The sequence below is a fragment of the Microcaecilia unicolor genome, chromosome 7 (assembly GCF_901765095.1).
Source record: "Microcaecilia unicolor chromosome 7, aMicUni1.1, whole genome shotgun sequence".
Classification (NCBI taxonomy): Eukaryota; Metazoa; Chordata; class Amphibia; order Gymnophiona; family Siphonopidae; genus Microcaecilia; species Microcaecilia unicolor.
This window is the reverse complement of record NC_044037.1, coordinates 20,067,079-20,089,943: the sequence shown is the minus strand read 5'-3', so window position 1 is coordinate 20,089,943 and position 22,865 is coordinate 20,067,079. Positions and strand designations below refer to the sequence as shown.

The 22,865-nt window shown below is 45.0% G+C and overlaps 1 protein-coding gene across 1 annotated transcript in view; it reads left to right on the top strand.

The window, feature by feature from the left end:
* COL4A5 (collagen type IV alpha 5 chain) overlaps positions 1–22,865 on the top strand; it is a 377,606-nt gene that overhangs the window by 196,943 nt on the left and 157,798 nt on the right. The window contains 9 exon segments of the mRNA XM_030209194.1: positions 5,211–5,264; positions 5,360–5,416; positions 7,704–7,748; positions 7,848–7,901; positions 12,136–12,177; positions 13,040–13,169; positions 15,292–15,459; positions 18,395–18,478; positions 21,339–21,431. Coding sequence (XP_030065054.1) covers positions 5,211–5,264; positions 5,360–5,416; positions 7,704–7,748; positions 7,848–7,901; positions 12,136–12,177; positions 13,040–13,169; positions 15,292–15,459; positions 18,395–18,478; positions 21,339–21,431 — 727 coding nt within the window.

Below are 22,865 nucleotides of genomic sequence, written 5' to 3'. Positions count from 1 at the left end.
CCTAAATGTCCACCACCCAAGCTGCAAAGAACTCAAATACAAATCAACCTACTCATCCAGCTTCTCCTATATAAGCACGCAACTATGGAACGCATTACCAAACGCCGTGAAAACAACATATGACCACCTAAACTTCCGGAAACTACTAATAACCAACCTGTTCAAAAAGGCATACCCTAATGATCCAACTTAAATGCCTTAACCCTGCAACACAACAAAACCAAAACTCATATTGGACATAGCTTAACTCTTCCTCCTTATGATTCCCCAATGTGTCTGTCACACATGACCTTTACTTTACCACAACCTCACTCTGTATTTGTTCATACCAGTATTGGCGATCGCCTCTACGGTACTATGTAAGCCACATTGAGCCTGCAAATAGGTGGGGATATGTGGGATACAAATGTAACAAATAAATAAATATAAAAGTTTCCAGTATTTTCTCTGACACTAAAGTCATGGCTTACCGGTCTGTAATTTCCAGGATCACCCCTGGAATCCTTTTTTAAAATTGGCGTTTCATTGGCCACCCTCCAATCTTCAGGTACTATGAATGGTTTTAAAGACAGGTTACAGATCACTAACAACAGATCAGCAATTTCATGTTTGAGTTCTTTCAGTACACTGGGAGGTATACCATCTGGTCCAGGTGATTTATCACTCTTTAACTTGTCTACTTGGCTCTTTCAGTTTCACAGAGATTTCTTTCAGTTCCTCTGTATCGTCACCCTTGAAAACCATTTCCGGTACAAGTAGATCTCCTACATCTTTTTCCATAAAGACTGAAGCAAGGAATTCATTCAATCTCTGCGCTATGGCCTTGTCCCCCCTGAGTACCTCTTTGCTTCTTCATGATCTAACGGTCCCACAGATTCCCTCACAGGCTTTCTGCTTCTGATGTATCTGAAAAAGGTGTTACCATGAGGTTTTGTCTCCAAGGCAAGTTTTTCTTCATATTCTCTTTTAGCCTTCATGATCAATGCTTTGCATCGAGTTTGCCATTGCTTAAGCTGCTTCTTATGTTCTTCACGTGGATCCGTTTTCCATTCTTTGAAGGCTGTTCTTTTGGCTCTAATAGCCTCTTTCACTTCCCCTTTTTAACTACGCTGGCTGTCGTTTGCCCTTCTTTCTACCTTTGTTAATAGGTGGAATACATCTGGTCTGGGCTTCCACGATGGTGTTGTTAAACAATGCCCATGCCTGATTTGAAGCTCTACCCTTTTCTGCCGACTCTTTTACCTTCTTTTTAACCAGTTTCCTCATTTTGACATAGTCGCCCTTTTGAAAATTAAATGCTGCTACAGTAGATTTCTTTAGAGACTTCACTCCAGATATCAGCTCAAATTTGATCAAGTTATGATCACTGTTTCCCAGCCGATCTAACACCACCATTACCTCTCGTACTATGCCCTGCATTCCACTAAGGACTAGATCTAAAATAGCTCCCCCTCTTGTCAGTTCTTGGATCAGTTGCTCCAAGAAGCAGTCATTTATTATGTCTAAGAATTTTACCTCCTTGGTGCTCCCTGATGTAATATTTATCCAGTCAATATTGGGGTAATTGAAATCACCCTTTATTATAATATTGCCCAATTTGCAAACTTTCTTAATTTCTGTAAACATTTCTTCATCTGTCTGTCTGTTCTGTCTCTGTGGACGGGTAGTACAGCCCTACCAGTATACTCTCTCCCTTCACACATAAAATTTCTATCCACAAGGATGTCACACTGCTATCTGTTAGATGCAGAATATTTATTTTGTTTGACTCAATTCCCTCTTTAACATATAGCGCAACCTCCTCTCCAATTTGATCCTCTCTATCAATCATTGTGGCATAATTGATACTCTGATAACAGTGTTCCATTGATTGTCCTCCTTCCACCAGGCCTCTGAGATGCCTATTATATCTACCTCTTCATTTAGTGCTATGTACTCTGACTCTCCCATCTTATTTTTTAGGCTTCTAGCATTTCTATATAGGCACTTCAAATTTTGTTTTTTCCTGGCATCTACAAGCTGCTTTTTTTATTTTATTTTTATTACATTTGTACCTCGCGCTTTCCCACTCATGGCAGGCTCAATGCGGCTTACATGGGGCAATGGAGGGTTAAGTGACTTGCCCAGAGTCACAAGGAGCTGCCTGTGCCTGAAGTGGGAATCGAACCCAGTTCCCCAGGACCAGAGTCCACCACCCTAACCACTAGGCCACTCCTCCACTGTTGCTACTATTTGAGATTCTACATGGAATGTTGCTATTCCACTAGAAGTCGACCCTTGCAGATCACCAATGTGGCCGCGCAGGCTTCTGCTTCTGTGAGTCTGACGTCCTGCGCGTACGTGCAGGACGTCAGACTCACAGAAACAGAAGCCTGCGCAGCCTTCTACATGGAATGTTGCTAGTGGAATAGCAACATTCCATGTAGAATCTCCAATAGTATCTATTTTTGTTTTAATCATTTATTTATAATTTTTTTCATTTTACAAGGATCGCTTGCAAAACAGTAAAACAGAGATGATTGTACATTAAAACAATATTAGAAGAAAACAATCTCAACAAGATAAATGGATTTTATACAATCTTTCTCTTTCTTAGACCACAAAATAAATAGGGAGAGTGAAACAAGACAAGGAGATCAATTTAAACAACAGCAAACAAAGAAAACATGATATTAACCCGATTATCCCCAGTTATTATTTATCTAAATCATTATTCCACATTGATCATCTGGTTGGTTTCTTCAAGACCATAACGGTGCATAGTCCATCAATTTCATTCGAAACATACTTATTGTCCAATATTAATGAAAGTAATACACCCGATTTAATTTTTTTCCCTTTTAAAACCAGAAATTGTTTAACAATACAAACCCTTGAATCTCCAATCCAATTCCCGCTGATTAAAGTAATCCCAGTTTCACAGGCTTCACTCCTTTTGAATTAATTATTAAGAGGAATCATTTCAGATGAAAAAAAAACATTAGGAGTGGTCTAGTGGTTAGGGTGGTGGACTCTGGTCCTGGGGAACTGGGTTCGATTCCCACTTCAGGCACAGGCAGCTCCTTGTGACTCTGGGCAAGTCACTTAACCCTCCATTGCTCCATGTAAGCCGCATTGAACCTGCCATGAGTGGGAAAGCGCGGGGTACAAATGTAACAAAAATAAATAAATACCCGGAACTCTGAGAAAACAACAATCTTGATATTAATCATCTGTAACAATATTCATTTTGTGGAAATTTTTCTGGTCTTTTATCATTTTCAAATCTTAACCGTTTCCTACTTCAGTGGAACTTCATTTGCTGTATATTCTCAAAGGATTTGATTAGATTATCCATGTGGCTCATTAACAAGACTATATCTGAAGCAAAGTCATTCTCTACCACCGTCAGGTCCTGGAGCACCCTCCAGATGACATTCAATGCAACCTCCACGGGAGCCAAAAACTCCAAGCTGATAACTCTTAAGGGTTTAGGAGTAGCACCGCCGACACGGGTTCAGCTGTAAACGACTTCCGTTTCAGCATACACTCCTGACTCACTCCTCCACTCCTTTGGGCATGGTGGTTAAATGATTTTTGAGCGATGAAGTTGTTTCCAGGTCCAAGAGCATCGACGCTCCTTCGTCGGCGCTAATCAAAGGACTCATCAACCCAGTCATCTATGGGCAGCTCGTCACACAGCGGTCCCACACTTGCTGCACAGGGGACAAAACGCTGGTCATCGGCGGCTGACCCTCCATTGTCCCCTTCCTCGGTTAAGGCAACTGCAATGCAGAGAGGAAATTTCAAGTTAACAAAAACTGAACTTCAGACGACAGCTGGGCCGTTGAGTCTACGAGCTTCAGGTCACCATCTTTCCCCTCTCCCTAATTTGGGACACTCTTTGTCTGGTTTCTCCTCAGAGGCCTGTCTGATATGGGTAACCCTTCAGCATAGCCTTCTAAGTCATTGAAACACAGAAGCCCCTCCACCACTTACAAGGTGGTGTCCCTTCGGAGGGGAATAGTATCTATTTTATTTTTGTTACATTTGTACCCTGCTTGTACCCCGCACTTTCCCACTCATGGCAGGCTCAATGCGGCTTACATGGGGCAATGGAGGGTTAAGTGACTTGCCCAGAGTCACAAGGAGCTGCCTGTGCCTGCAGTGGGAATTGAACCCAGTTCCCCAGGACCAAAGTCCACCACTCTAACCACTAGGCCACTCCTCCACTGTGAAGTTGATGGTGATAATTTGCATCCATTACTCTGTTCTCCCATTAAACACTCCTGGCTCTCTTTCACCATTATTGAAACCTCCCTAAAGATCCTGTTTCAATAGTATCGTTCAAGGATACTCCACACCGAAGCATGCGCTCCTGGGTGACCGTTGGCTTCCCCCCTCTCCCCCATTTTAGTTTGAAAGCTGCTCTATCTCCTTTTTAAATGTTCGTGCCAGCAGCCTGGTTCCATTCCAGTTAAGGTGGAGCCCATCCTTTTGGATCAGGCTCCCCCTTTCCCAGAATGTTTCCCAGTTCCTAACAAATCTAAATCCCTCATCCCCTGCACCATCGTCTCAACTACGCATTGAGACTGTGGAGCTCTACCTGCCTCTGGGGTCCTGTGCATGAAACAGGAAGCATTTCTGAAAATGCTACTTTGGAGGATCTGGTGATCAGATACAATATTCAGCAGCGTTGCCCAGTTTAGTGTCGCCGGATATAAGCGGTTGGGTCTTTCTGTGATTTAAGCGGGCCGGAGCCTCTCCTGCCCACTTAAATCACTCTGACTATCGGCCGGACGGTACACAAGTACATATAAGTACATAAGTATTGCCATACTGGGACAGACCGAAGGTCCATCAAGCCCAGCATCCTGTTTCCACAGTGGCCAATCCAGGTCACAAGTACCTGGCAAGATCCCAAAACAGTACAATACATTTTATGCTGCTTATTGTAGAAATAAGCAGTGGATTTCCCCAAGTCCATTTTAATAATGGTCTATGGACTTTTCCTTTAGGAAGCCTTCCAAACCTTTTTTAAACTCCGCTAAGCTAACTGCTTTTATTACATTTTCTGGCATCTTGCTCTCCTATTAATACTGTGTCACCTTAAATATGATGGTAATCTGATCTTAGTTGGGGGATAATCATGTTTCTTTGTAGAAGTGGTAGCTTTGCTTTAGGAAGCTGGATTTTATTCTGTAACCTGTTCTTTTTGTCACATTTGACAGGGTGATCCTGGTGAACGTGGCCCACTGGGGCCTCCAGGACCCACTGGTTTCCCTGTAAGTAAGATGTGAGCCTTCTGGCTTCCTCTCAGAACATTCTTATCTGCATGGAGCACCCATGGACTGAGACTTAAGTTTGAATCTGTTGCCAGGGTCCACCAGGCGGTACGAAAGGGGAAAAGGGAGAACCGGGAGAACTAGGCAAGAGAGTAAGTAGCAACCTCAAAATTTCCTTTGAGAGCTGATAGTGGCTTCTGACGTGGCACGAGAACCTTACTTTTTTCATGTAGTCAGTTTGTTTGAGAAAAATTTGAAAGCCTTGAAGGGCAATGTTGGTTGTTCTCTATCTCCAAAGCAAAGAATTTGTCTAGTGCTTGGCAGGAGACTTTGAGCTTCTTGACAAAATCTACCTCCCCTTGTGGCACATTGTGGGGCTTGTGGTACTGCTTACATATGCAAGGACTACAGGTACCATGATGCCCTGGGAGGAGGGCTTCCAAAGCTAGGGCTAGCCAAGTGTCTTCTGCATACCTGCGGCTGCATCTCGTTCTTGCAACTGGCTTGCTAACTGTACCACATTTCAGTCTAGTGATCTTGAATTATAGGAAGCCCCGGCCCAAGCGTTTGTTAACCTCTTATTATAGACAATTTCAAACAGAAGTCAAAATGCTCCACTGAAGGGAAAACGCCAAGCAAGTGACAGAAGAGGAAAGGATTGTGTTCAGAAATGTCTTTATTAAAAAGTTCTTCTGAAACATAAACAAATTATATAAATAGAAAGATAAATATACATCTTTCTATATATAATTTATGGATGTTTATGTATACATTTCATATGTTTGATTATTTTGTACAATTTTTATACCTTTTAGACCCCTGATGCAGGCCGGTTAGGCTGAAACACGAGTCGTGTCGGGTCTCCCTCAATGTTTTAGAAGAACCTTTTTAATAAACTAAATACTAATGTTGGTTCGGATGCAGATCAAACGGTCACAAATAAAACAAAAAAAGGATCTGCTGTTAATAAATGACAAAAAACTTCCCCCAGCGGAGGCTATCTTAAGCCTAGCAGGAAAAGGCCTCAAAGAGCTTCCAGGTCCTAAATTGATCTGTAGAAGCTATAACGGGTCTCTGGACCCTGCTTTCATCCTTGGCCAAAAAACCTGCTATTGCGTTCTTTTATTGATCTGATTACTGGTAGACGCAATTTATATATGTGTCATACACTGTTCAGAAGGAATGGATCCTCAGGAGCTTAGCCGAGATTGGATGACAGAGCCGGTAGTGGGAGGCGGGGATAGTGCTGGGCAGACTTGTACGGTCTGTGCCCTGAAAAAAAAAACAGGTACAAATCAAGGTAAGTTATACACAAAAAAGTGGCACATTTCTTGGGCACACTGGATGGACCGTGCAGGTCTTTTTCTGCCGTCATCTACTATGTTACCTTCATAGACAATTAAATTGATTATATAATATTTAACACCACACTTAGCTTTATAGTGAGTGCTCTCAGAACAGCGTGACGTGCCGTTTTCCTCTTTCTGTTATTAATATGCCAAGCCGACGATGGCCAGCGTTTCGCACAGCTGCTTCAGGGCTTCAGTCTCATAGAAGAGCGTGGACATGTAGTGCTGACCTTTCTTTCAAATGTGAGACCGAAGCCCTGAAGCAGCCGTGTGAAACGCTGGCCATCGTCGGCTTGGCACATTAATAACAATTAATAACAGAAAGAGGAAAACGGCACGTCACGCTGTTCTGAGAGCACTCACTATAAAGCTAAGTGTGGTGTTAAATATTATATAATCAATTTAATTGTCTATGAAGGTAACATAGTAGATGACGGCAGAAAAAGACCTGCACGGTCCATCCAGTGTGCCCAAGAAATGTGCCACTTTTTTGTGTGTACCTTACCTTGATTTGTACCTGTTTTTTTTTTTCAGGGCACAGACCGTACAAGTCTGCCCAGCACTATCCCCGCCTCCCACTACCGGCTCTGTCATCCAATCTCGGCTAAGCTCCTGAGGATCCATTCCTTCTGAACAGTGTATGACACATATATAAATTGTGTCTACCAGTAATCAGATCAATAAAAGAACGCAATAGCAGGTTTTTTGGCCAAGGATGAAAGCAGGGTCCAGAGACCCGTTATAGCTTCTACAGATCAATTTAGGACATGGAAGCTCTTTGAGGCCTTTTCCTGCTAGGCTTAAGATAGCCTCCGCTGGGGGAAGTTTTTTGTCATTTATTAACAGCAGAACTTTTTAATAAAGACATTTCTGAACACGTTCTGCGAGAGGTTCCTTCGCTGTACTGTCACTTGCTTTAACCTCTTATTATAGAGCAGATGGTAATGTGGAGCTAATCTAATTGCATGATTCAATGAACACGTCAACACACCTCTACTGCAGACGGTTCTCAGATACTCAGTTTCACCATTAAAAGTCTGTCCTACATGAGTCGCACAATCGCATTGACTTGTGCATTTACTTTTTGAAGGGGAAACCTGGCAAAGACGGAGAAAAGGGCCTACCCGGCACAGAGGTGAGGGCTTCTGTGGTTCCATTCCTAGGGTCATTTTTCAACCGTTTCCTTGAAGGTATAGTGAAATAACCCTCACATTTGTCCTCTTCTTTCTTCCAGGGCTTTCAAGGTGATCCTGGTATACCGGGTTCTCCGGGGAGACCTGGGGAAAGGGTAAGCAGGGTTCTTTATTTGCTAAGTATGTAATTTTGGGGGGGGCTGATATTCAGACCTCGAGGGTAAGCTGGGCCGCCTCCAGCGGTTGGTGCTGAGCCCTGACATTCAATTCCAGGCTGTTTCCAGTGACCGGCATTGCATGTCCGGTTTAAACTTAACCAGCCAAGCTAATATTCAGCTCTGGCCGGATAAGTTTAAACCGGCCAATAATGGGTCTGCTATTGCAGCGGCCTAGTTTGGCTGTCAGATTTGGCCGGCGATGTGCTGAATATTAGCGGATAGCCGATTATATCGAGCGAGAAAACTGGTTATCCGCTAAGAGCTAACTGGCAATATTCAGCGGGTGATAAACGGTCGATCTCACGCTGAATATTGCTGGATAGCCGTTTAAGTGCCATTTAACCGGCCAGGAGCCATGCCTGGCTGCTTAAATGGTTTTAAATATCAGGGGATTTATGTTTTAATTTTTGGCCCCTGTTCGTAGTCTGGGTTCTGCTGCAGCACTGAGCACAAAGGATGTAAGCGTAGGTTGGATGGAGCTGTCCCCATGTTCACCACCTCTCTCTCTCTCTCTTGTTTTTCATGAATGCAGGGCTTTCACTTCCCTTCTGGTTTGCGTCTGCCCTGGAGGCAGTGCACCAGTACCAGAGTAAATTCAGTACTCTGCTTTTTTTAACTTGTTCCGAGCCCTGGAGGAATTGCTGGGGAACAGTTATGGCCAGTGGCGATCCTTGGTCGGCTGCCACCCGGGGTGGATCGACGCTGCGTCCCCCCCCCCCCCCCCCCCCCCCACCTGGTGCAGCGGCGTCCGTCCATCCCCCGGGTGCAGCACGACCCCCCCCCCCCAGGTGCTTTCTTACCTGCTGGGAGCTGTCGGTTCTGCGGGTTCCCTGCTCCCTCTACCCCGGAACCTGTTCTGGGGCAGAGGGAGCAGGGAACCAGCGGAGCCGACAGCCATGCGGCTGCTTTCTGCACCCCTCCGGCGGCGTGCACCCGGAGCGGACCGCCCCCACCACCCCGCCCTCGGTACGCCACTAGTTAGGGCTTACTGCCTGCTCGTGATTGAAATAGTTCACCAAGATGCACTTTTGTAAATGTGAATGCTGTACACATTCGGGGGAACTCTATATATGGTGTCGAATATTAGGCGCTCCTTCTGCATTAGTTTTCAGCACAGAAAAGTGTTCTAACGGATGCAAGGCGTCAAAACGGGGCAGACCCGGCAGATCTGCGTGGAAACACACTTATGTGTCCATTTGTAGAATAGCCCCTAAGTATTTCCATGTGAATCTGCAAAGGGGGTGTGGCCATGGGAGAGGCGTGAGCAGGTTGGGGCATTCCCTTAAAATGGAGTGACAACCAGTGTAGACTGATAAGGGAAGTAGCAGCTCTATCAAATTTTTTTATATGAAAGATCAGTTTAGCTGCTGGGTTTTGAAGAATTTGAAGTTTGGAATGTAATCGGTCTGTAAGAGAACAATATAAACCATTACGGTAATCTAAATGTGACAAAATGGGCACAAATATAGAAAAATGTTTTCCCCAAAAAATAGGTAGCAGATATTACGGAGTTGATGGAGTTTAAAAAAAAAAAAAATCGTCTGTACAACAGCAGTAACTTGAAATTTGAAAGATAAAGTTGTATCCAAATATACACCTAGAACCTTGGATTTACGCTCTATTTATAGAGAGAGGCCATCAGGCAGTAACAGCTTCTCGGGAACAGAATTCATACAATGGTTCACCCCTCTCCTTAAATCACTTCACTGGCTTCCAATTAGGTACCGCATACAGTTCAAGCTTCTCCTACTAACCTACAAATGCACTCGATCTGCAGCCCCTCACTACCTCTCTACTCTCATCTCCCCCTACGCTCCTACCCGTAACCTCCGCTCTCAAGACAAATCCCTCCTTTCAGTTCCCTTCTCCACCACCGCCAACTCCAGGTTCCGCCCTTTCTGCCTCGCCTCACCCCATGCCTGGAATAAACTCCCTGAGCCCATTCGCCAGGCCCCCTCCCTGCTCATCCTCAAATCCTTGCTCAAAGCCCACCTCTTCAATGTCGCCTTCGGCACCTAACCACCATACCTCTATTCAGGAAATCTAGACTGCCCCAACTTGACATTTCGTCCTTTAGATTGTAAGCTCCTTTGAGCAGGGACTGTCCTTCTTTGTTAAACCGTACAGCACTGCGTAACCCTATTAGCGCTCTAGAAATGTTAAGTAGTAGTAGTAGGTTCAACCAGAGTAATTTAGTCTTGTCTTGGGGGGGGAAGGGGGAGGGATCCCACCGGGCTATCAGGACACAAGTCCGGAGGGGGATAGGGGAAGGAGGGGCAGAGGGGGACGGGAAGAGGAAGGGGGGATGAAGGGTCAAATCATCGGATGATATCACTGGAGAGGGGAGGGTGGGGTGGGGAGGGTGAAAAGAAAACAATGTTAGACTATGATAATGAACACAGATGACAATTGCTTTTGTAGATTCATTTGTGAAAACTTTATTTCTGTATTGGTTTGACAATAAAAATGTTGAAACATACTAGATGGAGGAATAGTTCTCGGGGGGGGATTCATTATATGCAAAAATTTGAAAAAAAAAATTCGAAGTGGAAACAGTTTTGAATTAAGCATTTTTGTTTGCTGGTGTCTAGCTATGTTCAGACTTATGGATGTGATTTGATATAAATGTTATATACTGCTATGTACTGAGTTTCATGACGGTTGTACTGGTTAAACAAATTTCAATAAACACTTCTATAAATTAAAAAAAAAAAAATGTTGAAACACAAAACCAAGGATCATACTATAGTTCTCAATCATCCAGATACAATTAAAACCTCTAAATACTTAGGGTTGTTGCCTGATTATCAGCAGCAGGAATTAAGAGGAGCAGATCATCTGCGTTGGAATAAAATTGCATGCCAGGAGAAGAAAAACCACGGTCAAATGAAGTCGTATACGCGTTAAATAGTAAAGGTGAGAGCAGGGAGCTTTGAGGCACCCCACGAGGAGGTGTCCAACTCTCAGAGCATCTTTCATTTTGGCTTTATAGTATCTGTTAGACAAAAATTCATGAAACCATTGTAACATTTCCTGTAATGCCTAGGGACCTTAGTTTGTACAGAAGAATGGTATAATCGACTGTATCAAATACTGCAGTAAGATCGCAGAAAAGAAAATGTTGGCATCAGTAATGAATGCTAGCAGTGCTATCTCAGTATTGTGAAAGGCTCCTAAATCCAAATTGTAAGGGACTGATATGATATTCTAAAACTTCAGACTGGAAATCTGCCACAATGGTGGCTGGTGGTTGGGAGGCGGGGATAGTGCTGGGCAGACTTATACGGTCTGTGCCAGAGCCGGTGGTAGGAAGCGGGACTGGTGGTTGGGAGGCGGGGATAGTGCTGGACAGACTTGTACGGTCTGTGCCAGAGCCGGTGGTTGGGAGGCAGGGCTGGTGGTGGGGAGGTGAGGATAGTGCTGGGCAGACTTATATGGTCTGTGCCTGTGCCAGAGCCGGTGGTTGGGAGGAGGAGCTGGTGGTTGGGAGGCGGGGATAGTGCTGGGCAGACTTATACGGTCTGTGCCCTGAAGAGGACAGGTACAAATCAAAGTAGGGTATACACAAAAAGTAGCACATATGAGTTATCTTGTTGGGCAGACTGGATGGACCGTGCAGGTCTTTTTCTGCCATCATCTACTATGTTACTATGTAGATAGGGATAGATGTCTAAATCTAGACATTTGGCCTGGATCTGAGGTTGCATTTTTGAGGATAAGCGTCAAAACTGTACAACCTAATATGGTAGGAAAATGACCAGTTTTCGAGAGACTATTCTGGAAGGAAGTAATCCACTCAATCAATGGTATAGGAGGATGTTGTCTGAAAGGTAGATAACTTCTGATTTTAGACTTACTCACAACAGGAATAGTAGTCCGTACTCTATCTGCTGAACAGACTTCAACCCCACACAATAACCTACTCATTTTTGTTTTAACAAGATGAATAGCGTACTGCTTTCAAAAACTGCTTAGAAATATCCTCAGCCCAGTAATATTAAGAGGAATTTTGTACCTTTTTATTTCTGTCTCACTTGTTTGTCACCTCACTGCTATTTACCATTAGCTTCCTTGAAAGTTTGTCTGGAAGATATTTTCAATCTGCGTTTCTGTTGAGAGGAAATGTCATAGACTCTTATTGAGAGGGTAATATTCTGTATTTATTTTGTAGGGCATGAAAGGTGATCGTGGTTTTCCTGGCCCTCCCGGACAGGTGAGTTCCATTTTCTTAATGTCATCTACCTCAGGTTTCCTCCTGGCCTCAATATGCCACGTTTCACTAGGACGGAAGGCTACATTTTATATAGATTATTTTGCCAAATTCATGGTTTAAGGATTCTCGTAGAAAGGGTTTCATGCACTGAGGACGTTATAGTGCCTTTGTATCGCTCAATGGTGCGACCGCACCTCGAATATTGTGTTCAGTTCTGGTCGCTGCATCTCAAAAAAGATATAGTGGAATTAGAAAAGGTGCAGAGAAGGGCAATGAAAATGATAAAGGGGATGGGACGACTTCCCTATGAGGAAATGCTAAAGCGGCTGGGGCTCTTCAGCTTGGAGAAAAGACGGCTGAGAGGAGATATGATAGAAGTCTATAAAATAATGAGTGGAGTGGAATGGGTAGACGTGAAGCGTCTGTTTACGCTTTCCAAAAATACTAGGACTAGGGGGCATGCAATGAAGCGACAAAGTAGTAAATTTAAAACTAATGGGAGAAAATTTTCTTCACTCAATGTGTAATTCAACTCTGGAATTCGTTGCCAGAAAATGTGGTAAAGGTGGTTAGCTTAGCAGAGTTTTTAAAACGTTTGGACGGCTTCCTAAAGGAAAAGTCCATAGACCATTATTAAATTGGACTTGGGGAAATCCACTATTTCTAGGATAAGCATCATAAAATGTTTAGTACTTTTTGGGGGATCTTGCCAGGTATTTGTGAGCTGGATTGGCCATTGTTGGAAACAGGATGCTGGGCTTGATGGACCTTTGGTCTGTCCCAGTATGGCAATACTTATGCCCATGAAATATGTTGCTGTCGTGCGAACCATGGTAATAACACGGGGAACTTATTCTGATAGGTCATTACACAACCATGGCCAGGTGGAGTAGGACCAAAAGGTGACATGGGATTGCCGGGAGTTCCGGGACAAAAAGGAGAGCGTGGATTGACAGGCTTGCACGGTCCTCCTGGAGTGCCAGGACCTCCAGGTAAGAGTGCTAGAATCTACTGATCCAAAAAAAACAAAACAATAGGGCAGATGATCTGCAAAATCTAGTGTGGTAAAGCAAAGAAAATTATCTGAAGAAAATCTTATATTTAAAAGATTTTATTCACTACAATAGATTTAAAAAAAACACAAAAAAAACAGATGCTCCACTCAGGCCATGTTTCGCCCTTTTCAGTGCTGCATCAGGGGCAAAAAAAAAAACCCACTAGGTGTAAAGCATAGGTATTGCATATGAAATAAAATAGTAGATCTTTGTCCAGCATGTTCTGGGCCACAATTTATCATCATATACACATACATATAGCAAAAAGCATAACAAGAAACATAGTAACATAGTAGATGACGGCAGAAAAAGACCTGCACGGTCCATCCAGTCTGCCCAACAAGATAAACTCATATGTGCTACTTTTTGTGTATACCTTACCTTGATTTGTACCTGTCCTTTTCCGGGCACAGACCGTAGAAGTCTGCCCAGCACTATCCCCGCCTCCCAACCACCAGCCCCGCCTCCCACCACTGGCTCTGCCACCCAATCTCGGTTAAGCTTCTGAGGATCCATTCCCTCGGAACAGGCTTCCTTTATGTTTATCCCACGCATGTTTGAATTCCGTTACCGTTTTCCTCTCCACCACCTCCCACGGGAGGGCATTCCAAGCATCCCTCCGTGAAAAAATACTTCCTGACATTTTTTCTTGAGTCTGCCCCCCTTCAATCTCATTTCATGCCCTCTAGTCCCTCGAGAAGTGGGTTGTGCTCTCCTACAAAAGAGATGGAGAATGAAACTAAGGCTGTGACATTATCCTATGAGAGACCTTGTGCAGTCCTGAAACCAGCCAGTATTACTACTATTGTCAAAGCATGACAGAAGAACCATCTCCTAAAACCCAGAAGTAAACATTCCAGCAAATTTGTCAACTCCAGACCCATAATTGGAATAGGAACAAAAAAAAAATCCTGCCAGAACTCTGAATTCACTTTAACTTTTTCCGCTCTCCCGTCCACAAAGAGAAAAATTACTGATTCGGAGGGTTTTGGGCTGGTTTGGAAGGATTCAAGGAATGAGGTTAAGACCTATTTCACTTTCATCAGAAAGTGTGGTGAATGAGTGGGACAGACTCCCAGTGGAGGTGATGAAAATTGTATCTGAATTCAATAAACCCTATACAAAACTATAAAACTCATTCCACACCTTCCCCGTCCTCTCCCCCAAAACATTTTTCCTTTTAATTCTGATGTTCACGTCCCATCTTTTCTGCAGCTAGTTTGTACTGTCAAAATTGGCCCCAGTTTCCAGGATGAACCAGTGTAAACGTCTGGTGGTTTTCATCTCGGCTGGAAGACACAAGGGAGCGGGATAAGTGATTGCTTTCACAAAGGGGGTGATGAGTTGTTCTACACAATATCATGGGGCGTGTTATTTGCCACATAAAATGGTCTTGGCAGCGTTGCATGCTATAAACATGTGTAATGTTATAAAATAATGAAAAATATCCCATATAATAAAAAGAACCTCCAACATTCTGAAGCTGACTCCGTGGCACTGTGGCAGTGTAGGGTTCGTAAGTCTGTAGTTCAGCGTTTCATTGGCTCTCACTGTCAACGAAGAACCAATCAGACAGAATGGAACTTGGAGGAGGGAAGTGGAGTGGATTGAATCTCTAACAAACAATCATATACAGGGAGGTACGAACGTCAGTGGAGGCAAGTGCACAGAACGGAAGGGAAGACAAACATTTAATCACTTTGTCACTCACACACACACACACACTCAATCACTCTGTGTATCTCTCTCTCAGTCTCTCACATGGGCAACTGTATGTTGCATTCTCACGCGTAAGGAGCTCTTCTGATGTGATTGTTAAACTGATTGAAGGGCCTGAACAAGGAAAACATTTACCACATTGTAACACCGTTTACACAAAAAATATTGTATATAAAGATTCTTACACATGTAAACAACAATTATATTCATAATCCAACCGTGGAAACATTAATGGCAGGAACTCATTACATTGCTAGCGCCCGTTTCATTGCGTTAAGAAACGGGCCTTTTTTACTAGTGTATATTAAAACCCTTGACAAACCTCACTCTTCCTGCCCAGGTATTTCCAGTACTGGCCCACCTGGATCACCTGGTTTTCCAGGGGAGAGCGGACAGAAGGGTGATACTGGTTTACCAGGATTTGCCATACCAGGCCCTCCAGGAGCAAATGGACAGCGCGGTACACCTGGACCTCAGGGTCCTCCTGGGCCTCCCGGTCCTCCTGCTTGTGAGTATCTGGACCCTTAAAAAAAATGGGGTGCTTTTACTAAGCCGTGTTAGCGTCCACGTGCGCCAGAATGGAGTTACCGCCTGACAACCGCATGGCTCATGCAGTAATTTCATTTTTGGTGAGCGCCCGCTGCGCGTGTCTGAAAAATATTTTCTGGCGCGTGTAGCGGACACGTGCCAATTGGCATCTGACTCGCGTAGGTCATTACTGCCCAAATTCTTTACCGCTAGGTCTGTGGCTGGCGGTAAGGTCTCAGACCCAAAATGGACGCGCGGCAATTTTGATTTTGCCGCACGTCTATTTTCGGCAAAAAAACAGGCCTTTTTTTACAGGTGCGCTGAAAAATGAGTCTGTGTGCACCCAAAACCCGGGCCTACACTACCGCAGGCCATTTTTCAGCGCGCCTTTGTAAAAGGACCGCAATTTTTTTTTTGGCCGCTGCATTAATTGTGGATAGAGCTTTTATTTTTAGGTGTTTATAAATTGTGCATTTAGATGTTTGTTTTCTGGCTAATTACGTTTTTGAGGGTACAAAAAAATCTCCGCTCAATATTCAAAAGGGTTTTACTGGGGAGGATTAAACCCACTGAGTGACCCGGCACACAATATTCAGCGGCACTTAATTGGTCAGTGCCAGTGGCGTAGCTACGGGAGAGCCACGGGGGTCTGCCCCCCCCCCCAAATTGGCTCTGGGGCCCCTGGTATGGCTGGCGGGGGTCTCCAACCCCCACCAGCTGAAGCGTTTGTCCCGCGCTGGTCTCTCAGCATTACCTGCCCTGCTCTTCTCCGTCACGCCATCACACTCGTATTCTCAGTTTCATTAAAAACCCTTTAGTGTCCAATGTTCCTGTAATAAGCCATATGGGAACAGATTGATGGGAACATTGGACACTAAAGGGTTAAAACAAGTGTGCATGGCGCAACTGAGAAGAGCAGGGCAGGCAAGGTGAGACCAGCGTGGGACAAATGCTTCAGATGGAGGGGGTTGGGGACCCCCGCCAGCCAAGGTATGATGATGCGGCAGGGGAGGGGTGCATCAGGGAGGTGGACCAAAGAGTGCTCCCCCACACTATGGGCTCTTCCCCCCCCCCCCCCAATCGAGGTCTGGCTACGCCACTGGTCAGTGTCTTTAAATATTGCTGCTAACTAGCCATCTCCTAATTGGTTAGGTTAGGGGCAAGTTGGGGTGGAGCAGAGTTGGAGTGCCTGCTTATCGGGTTAGTTGCAATTTTCAGTCTGTTAACCAGCTAAGCAACCACTTAAAGTTAGGACAGCTTAAAGGCTGTCTTAACTTTATGCAGTGAAGTTAACTGGGTGTCAGTCTGAGTATTGGCCAGTGACCGGTTAACTTTTAGGTGACTGCAGAGACCCTGATAGCCAATGCTGGGATCTGCAAACACTCCAGCATTGAGCGGCTCAGGCGCTTCTTAACTGTCACAGGTTGAATATCGGGCAGTCTGTGTTCATTAGTGTTTTAGTGCTACAGGTACAATAACTGGCTGGTTTGTTTGGGGTTTTTTTTGTAATACTTCTATTTTATTAGGCAAAACACACACATACCCAATGTTAACCAGCACAAGCAGCAACATAGGAAAAACAAAAGCAGCCATAAACTGCTAACAGCAATCAAGAAATGATGTTGCCATATAAGCATAACATGTTGCAAAAATTGCACAGTTCGTGCTCTGTAGTATTTCTGATAACCAGGGGCGTATCTGCGTGGGGCCACAGGGGCCTGGGCCCCCGCAGATTTCGCCCTGGACCCCCCTACCGCCGTTAACCCTCCCCCGCCTACCGCCAACCCTTTCCCCGCCTACCGCCGTTACCTACCCCGAGGTCCGCTCCTGCTGGTTTTTTAAACTATTACTTCAGCTGAAGCCCAGCCGAGGTCTTCTTTAACTTCACCTTCATCCTCGTGCTGCTAAAGCTGCATGATGCATCCTTCCAGTTGGACGGAGTTTGACGTCGCAGCACGTTGACGTCCGTACAACGTGCTGCGACGTCAAACTCCGTCCAACTGGAAGGATGCATCATGCAGCTTTAACAGCACAAGGATGAAGATGAAGTTAAAGAAGACCTCGGCTGGGCTGGCGGGGGTTGGGGTCCCCCGCCAGCTGAAGTAATAGTTTAAAAAACCGACAGGAGCGGACCTCAGGGTAGGTGACGGCGGTAGGCGGGGAAAGGGTTGGCGGTAGGCGGGGGAGGGTTAACGGCGGTAGGGGGGGAGGGTTGACGACGGCGGCGGGGGGGGCGGCAGCGGTAGGGGGGTTATAATGTGCTCCCTCACTCTAGCCCCTGCCCCCCCTACCGCCGAATCTCAGATACGCCCCTGCTGATAACCATCAGATCTATCCCTCATATCCAGGGCTTTTTTTTTTTTGCGCCAGTATGGCGTACTGGCACCTTTTTTTTTCCAGACAGGATAGGTGCCCTTGCCCGAGGGGGAGGAGGGGAGGTGGTGAAAGAAAGGAGTAGGAGGCACAGGGCTACAGTGCTCAGGCGTACGCTGCGGCCTCTGCTGATCCTCTGCCCCTCTGACGTCAACTTCCTGTTCCGGGGCTGAGGACCGGCAGAGACCGCAGCATGCTCCCAAGCGCTGCGGCCTCAGCCTGCTTCTCCTTGCTTTCCCCCGCTGCTGCTCATCGGGAGAAGCAGCAGCAGCGGCCGCAGGAGATGCTGAATGGAAGGAGGGGGGATGAAATGATGGACAGAAGAGGGGAGATGCTGGATGGAAAAGGGTAACTCAGGAAACATCCCTTCACTTCCATCTGGGTATAGGGAAGCATTACCTTTGTGTCTGGTCTAGCTAAATTCAAGGGAAGGCAATTACCAGGTAACTAATTACTCCATAGTACACTTTAAAGATGTTGTATTTCGCTGATCTACGATGAAGAGACCTAGAGCAGTACTTTATTTTAAATTTGATTTGCAGCTGAACAAATATGCCAGCCTGGATTACCGGGCCTTCCAGGACTTCAAGGAGAGCAAGGCTTTATCGGGGAGCGAGGACAGAAAGGTAAGTCTGTCACTGTTTCCGTAGTCTCTTCCAAATCCCAACACCTCGTCAAATAAGGAAATCTGAAACTGAAAGACAACCAAACAGCATGATGGCCGAACTCCAGTGAGGTGGGGAGGGGGAGAGAGACCGTTTGTCAGTTATAAGAGCATAAGGGATTATAAGAAACGAGACCCCCTTTGCTTCTGACAGAGTCTAGACAAACAGGGACTGTACCATTGCGTGACTGGGGTAGACTGGCGAAGGTTGGAGGAAGGTTACAGCTTATGTGTCGGGATGGGGTGGGGTAGGGGTTATCTTGTTCTTGATATATGGGGAAATGTGATGACTCTGGAGAGGGTTATGTACTTTGCTTAACAATATGGTTTTCAAGTAAATACAGATGGGGAATGGTAGTGATTGTAATGTTGTAGTGATTTGGTTATCATGATATATTTGTACTAATTTGATTGACTTTAGTGTGTGAGAAATTAGTAAAACTCATGTTGAAGGTAAGTCCACCAATAAAGAGATTCCATTAGGGAGTGGTCTTGATAGTATGAGAGGGTTAAAGAGGTATTGTAATTTTGTTGGAAAATATTGAACTCTTTAAGTTGACGATGCTTATGTTCTACTGCACTTGAAGTTCAATAAAATTGTTTAAAAGTAAAATTAAGTTATGGAATAACCAATGGCAAATATCGGAACTCTGTGGGATATCCTGGTAGAAGCCCATGAGTGCACCAAGGATCACAAATTAATCAGCTGATCCAATTTTCCAAGTATTCCTGTTCTTATATTATTGATATTCCTTGAGAAAGTTGTGATTTATTAACAGAATCCAAGTGTTACGTAGAGGCTGGAAGAGAGAAGTGAATAATCCTGTGTCCATTTCTCCACGGAGGGTCTAGTGTCCTCTTCTCCGCAGAGGCAGGATGCAGTCAGTAATCAGTTTGCTTGACTACTGATCGGTAAAGTATTGGTGGCCATTCCTTAGAACTTTGGCTGAATGTAAACAGACAGAACATGCCTGTTTTTCCTCCTGCGACAAACTGGTGTGTATAGTCAGTTCTGTAGTGGTGGCATGGAACAATTTAGAATAGTGGTAAAGGTCCATAGGGCTGTAGTACTTTACCTAATTAAGCCCACCTTTGTTAAAGGACCCCTAAGAGCTTTAGAAATCATTTTACTTTTAGCATTTCCAGCTTCAAGGGATGGAGCTCCTCTCATATGAGGAAAGGCTAAAGAGGTTAGGGCTCTTCAGCTTGGAAAAGAGACGGATGAGGGGAGACATGATTGAGGTCTACAAAATCCTGAGTGGTCTAGAACGAGTAGATTGAGTTTTTTTTACTCGTTCAAAAATTACAAAGACTAGGGGACACTCGAGGAAGTTGCATGGAAATAAGTACTTTAAAAACAAATAGGAGGAAATATTTTTTCACTCAACGAATAGTTAAGTTCTGGAATTTTTTGCCGGAGGATGTGGTAACAGTGGTTAGTGTATTTGGGTTTAAAAAAGGTTTGGACAAATTCCTGGAGGAAATGTCCATAGTCTGCTATTGAGGCAGACATGGGAAGCAACTGCTTGCCCTGGGATTTGTAGTATGGAATGTTGCTACTCTTTGAGATTCTGCATGGAATCTTGTCACTCTTTAGGGTTCCAGAATATTGCTATTCTTTGGGGTCTACATAGAATGTTGCTACCCCTTGAGATTCTGCATGGAATCTTGTCACGCTTTAGGGTTCCAGAATTTTGCTATTCTTTGGGGTCTACATGGAATGTTGCTACCCCTTGAGATTCTGCATTGAATCTTGTCATGCTTTAGGATTCCAGAATCTTGCTATTCTTTGGGGTTCTACATGGAATGTTGCTACTCTTTGAGATTCTGCATGGAATCTTGTCACGCTTTAGGATTCCAGAATCTTGCTATTCTTTGGGGTTCTACATGGAATGTTGCCATGATTTGGGTTTCTGCCAGGTACTTGTAACCTAGTTTGGCCACTGTTTGGAAAACAGGATACTTGGCTAGATGGGACCATTGGTCTGACCCAGTATGGCTACTCTTATGTTCTTATGTTCATAGAAGCCGAAAGGCAAATGCCTTTTTTTAACAAGTTGCAGATGACTCCAAACTGAACTGCAGAAATCAAAGAATCAAGTGAATGTCATGGTAATAATAGGTTTTAGGAATCAGTCTGTGAGGCCCTCTTACTAAAGTGTGGTAACATTTGTGAGGTTTATAGAATAGCGCTAAGCACGGTTTGTTTGTTTTTCAGTGCCGACTTATATATAGAATCTGGCCCAGTGTGTGTTAATGGTATTAACCTGTTCAGAGAGACTTATCAAAAGGACCCTTCTTAAAAAAAACATGACATCAGAACTGTTCCAGAATTAGTTAACATTGAATTATTCTTATTTTGGTTACTTTATAACATTGTCGTTATTGAATGCTTTTTCACCACCCTTGATTTCAACACCGAAATGTATTGGTTACCGATTTTCTTCTAATTTACTGTGTATTCTACATACTTTAACTAGAACATTACTCTGTATTTCTTATTCCGGAAATGGCGATCGCCACTACGGTCTTTGTAAACCACATTGAGCCTGCAAAGAGGTGGGAAAATGTGGGATATAAATGCAGAAAAATAAATAAACATAGGCGTGCATATTAGTAAATCATTATTGATGTTATGCTTTGATGCTTTCTTAAGACGTTGAGTTCAAATTTTCCTAAAGAAAGGCCTGCCTCAAACCCGAACTAAACTGTCCTGAGGACCTATTTCAAAATTGTCACTCAGGGGCCCCTTTGAGTTTGTGCCATTGGATTCCAGGATTAAATTTCCCCATCTCTACAGCTAATGCAATCTTGTTTTGTAGGAGAGAAGGGAGATGTCTGCGTGAATTGTATAGGAACTGGTTTTCAAGGCCCTCCTGGAGAACCTGGGCAACCAGGAGCTCCCGGCAATCCAGGTAAAAACCAAAATCCCAGCTTGGAGTTTTGTCCATCATTGGTAATGTAACTTTATGGGAGTATTGTGTTTTCAACTAACTTGGTTTTTTTATTCAGACCGGGTAAGTCCATTAGTGGCTTAAATGTGATGTGTCAGAATATTTATATGTACAATAGGAGTGCAAACTTTGAAAATGACCAGTTGGATCCCTATAATTGTTCAGTCCCAGGCTAAGTGTCTGACCACACAGTTGGACCTGAGGAGGGTAATTTTATAAAGGTTTAATAAAATTGTGTTGAAGGTATATCAGGGGCGTAGCCAGACTTCGGTGGGAGGGGGGTCCAGAGTCCGAGGTAAGGGGGCACATTTTAGCCCCCTGCAGCACTGCCGACCCTCCCCCCAAGCCATTATCGACCCACCGCCACTGCCGCCAACTTTGACGACCCCTGCCGACGACCCTCTTGACCCCCCTCCCGCCGCCAACCCTCACCCGCCATCGTCGCCTACCTTTGCTGGCAAGGGACCCCAATCCCCGCCAGCCGAGGTCCTCTTGCTTCCAGCGCAAGGCTTCGTTCTGTTTCTGACGTCCTGCACGTTGTACGTGCAGGACGTCAGACTCACAGAACAGAACGAAGTCTTGCGCCGGAAGAAGAAGGACCTCGCTGGCTGATCTGCAAGGCTTCATTCTGTTTCTGTGAGTCTGACGTCCTGCACGTACAACATGCAGGACGTCAGAAACAGAAGGAAGCCTTTGTGGGAAGAAAAGGACCTCCTCGGCTGGCGGGGATTGGGGTCCCCTGCCAGCAAAGGTAGCCCACGGCGACGGCGGGGGAGGGTTGGCGGCGGGAAGGGGGATCGAGAGGGTCATCGGCAGGGGGGTCCAGGGCCAAATCTACGGGGGCCCAGGCCCCCTGGCCCCACGTAGCTACGCCACTGAGGTATATGCACAGAAAGAGTGAGTCTGCAGGGGTGTAATTGGGTGGAGCAGAAGTGGAGTTGCAATGGACACACGATACAGTAGCGTAGCTGTGCAAGGTACGTGTGTTGTATACGCCCCCATCCCCTGTCAGACCCAGCCCCCCACCCTCCCCTTGTGCCTTAAAATCATCTCCACTCCAGTCTTTTACTTGGGCAGGGGCAGCGGCACTCATAGGCTGCCTCCTGCGCTGGGACTATCTGTTCTGATGCAACTTCCTGTTTTATGAAGGGCGGGACAGGTCAGAGAGAGAATCGCAGTTCACGCTGCAGGCAGCCTATGAGTGTTGCTGCTGCTGCCTGGGCGAAGACTGGAGCAGAGATGATTTTAAAGTACCGGGGCAGGGGCACGGGAGACACCCCCCCCCCCTGTTAAAAATTCCTGGCTAAGCCACTGACACGATAGCTTATAAAATTTGCAGTACAGACATGTTTTACACCTTTTTCGGGCTGGTTTGTGGGAGAGAGAGGCACATAA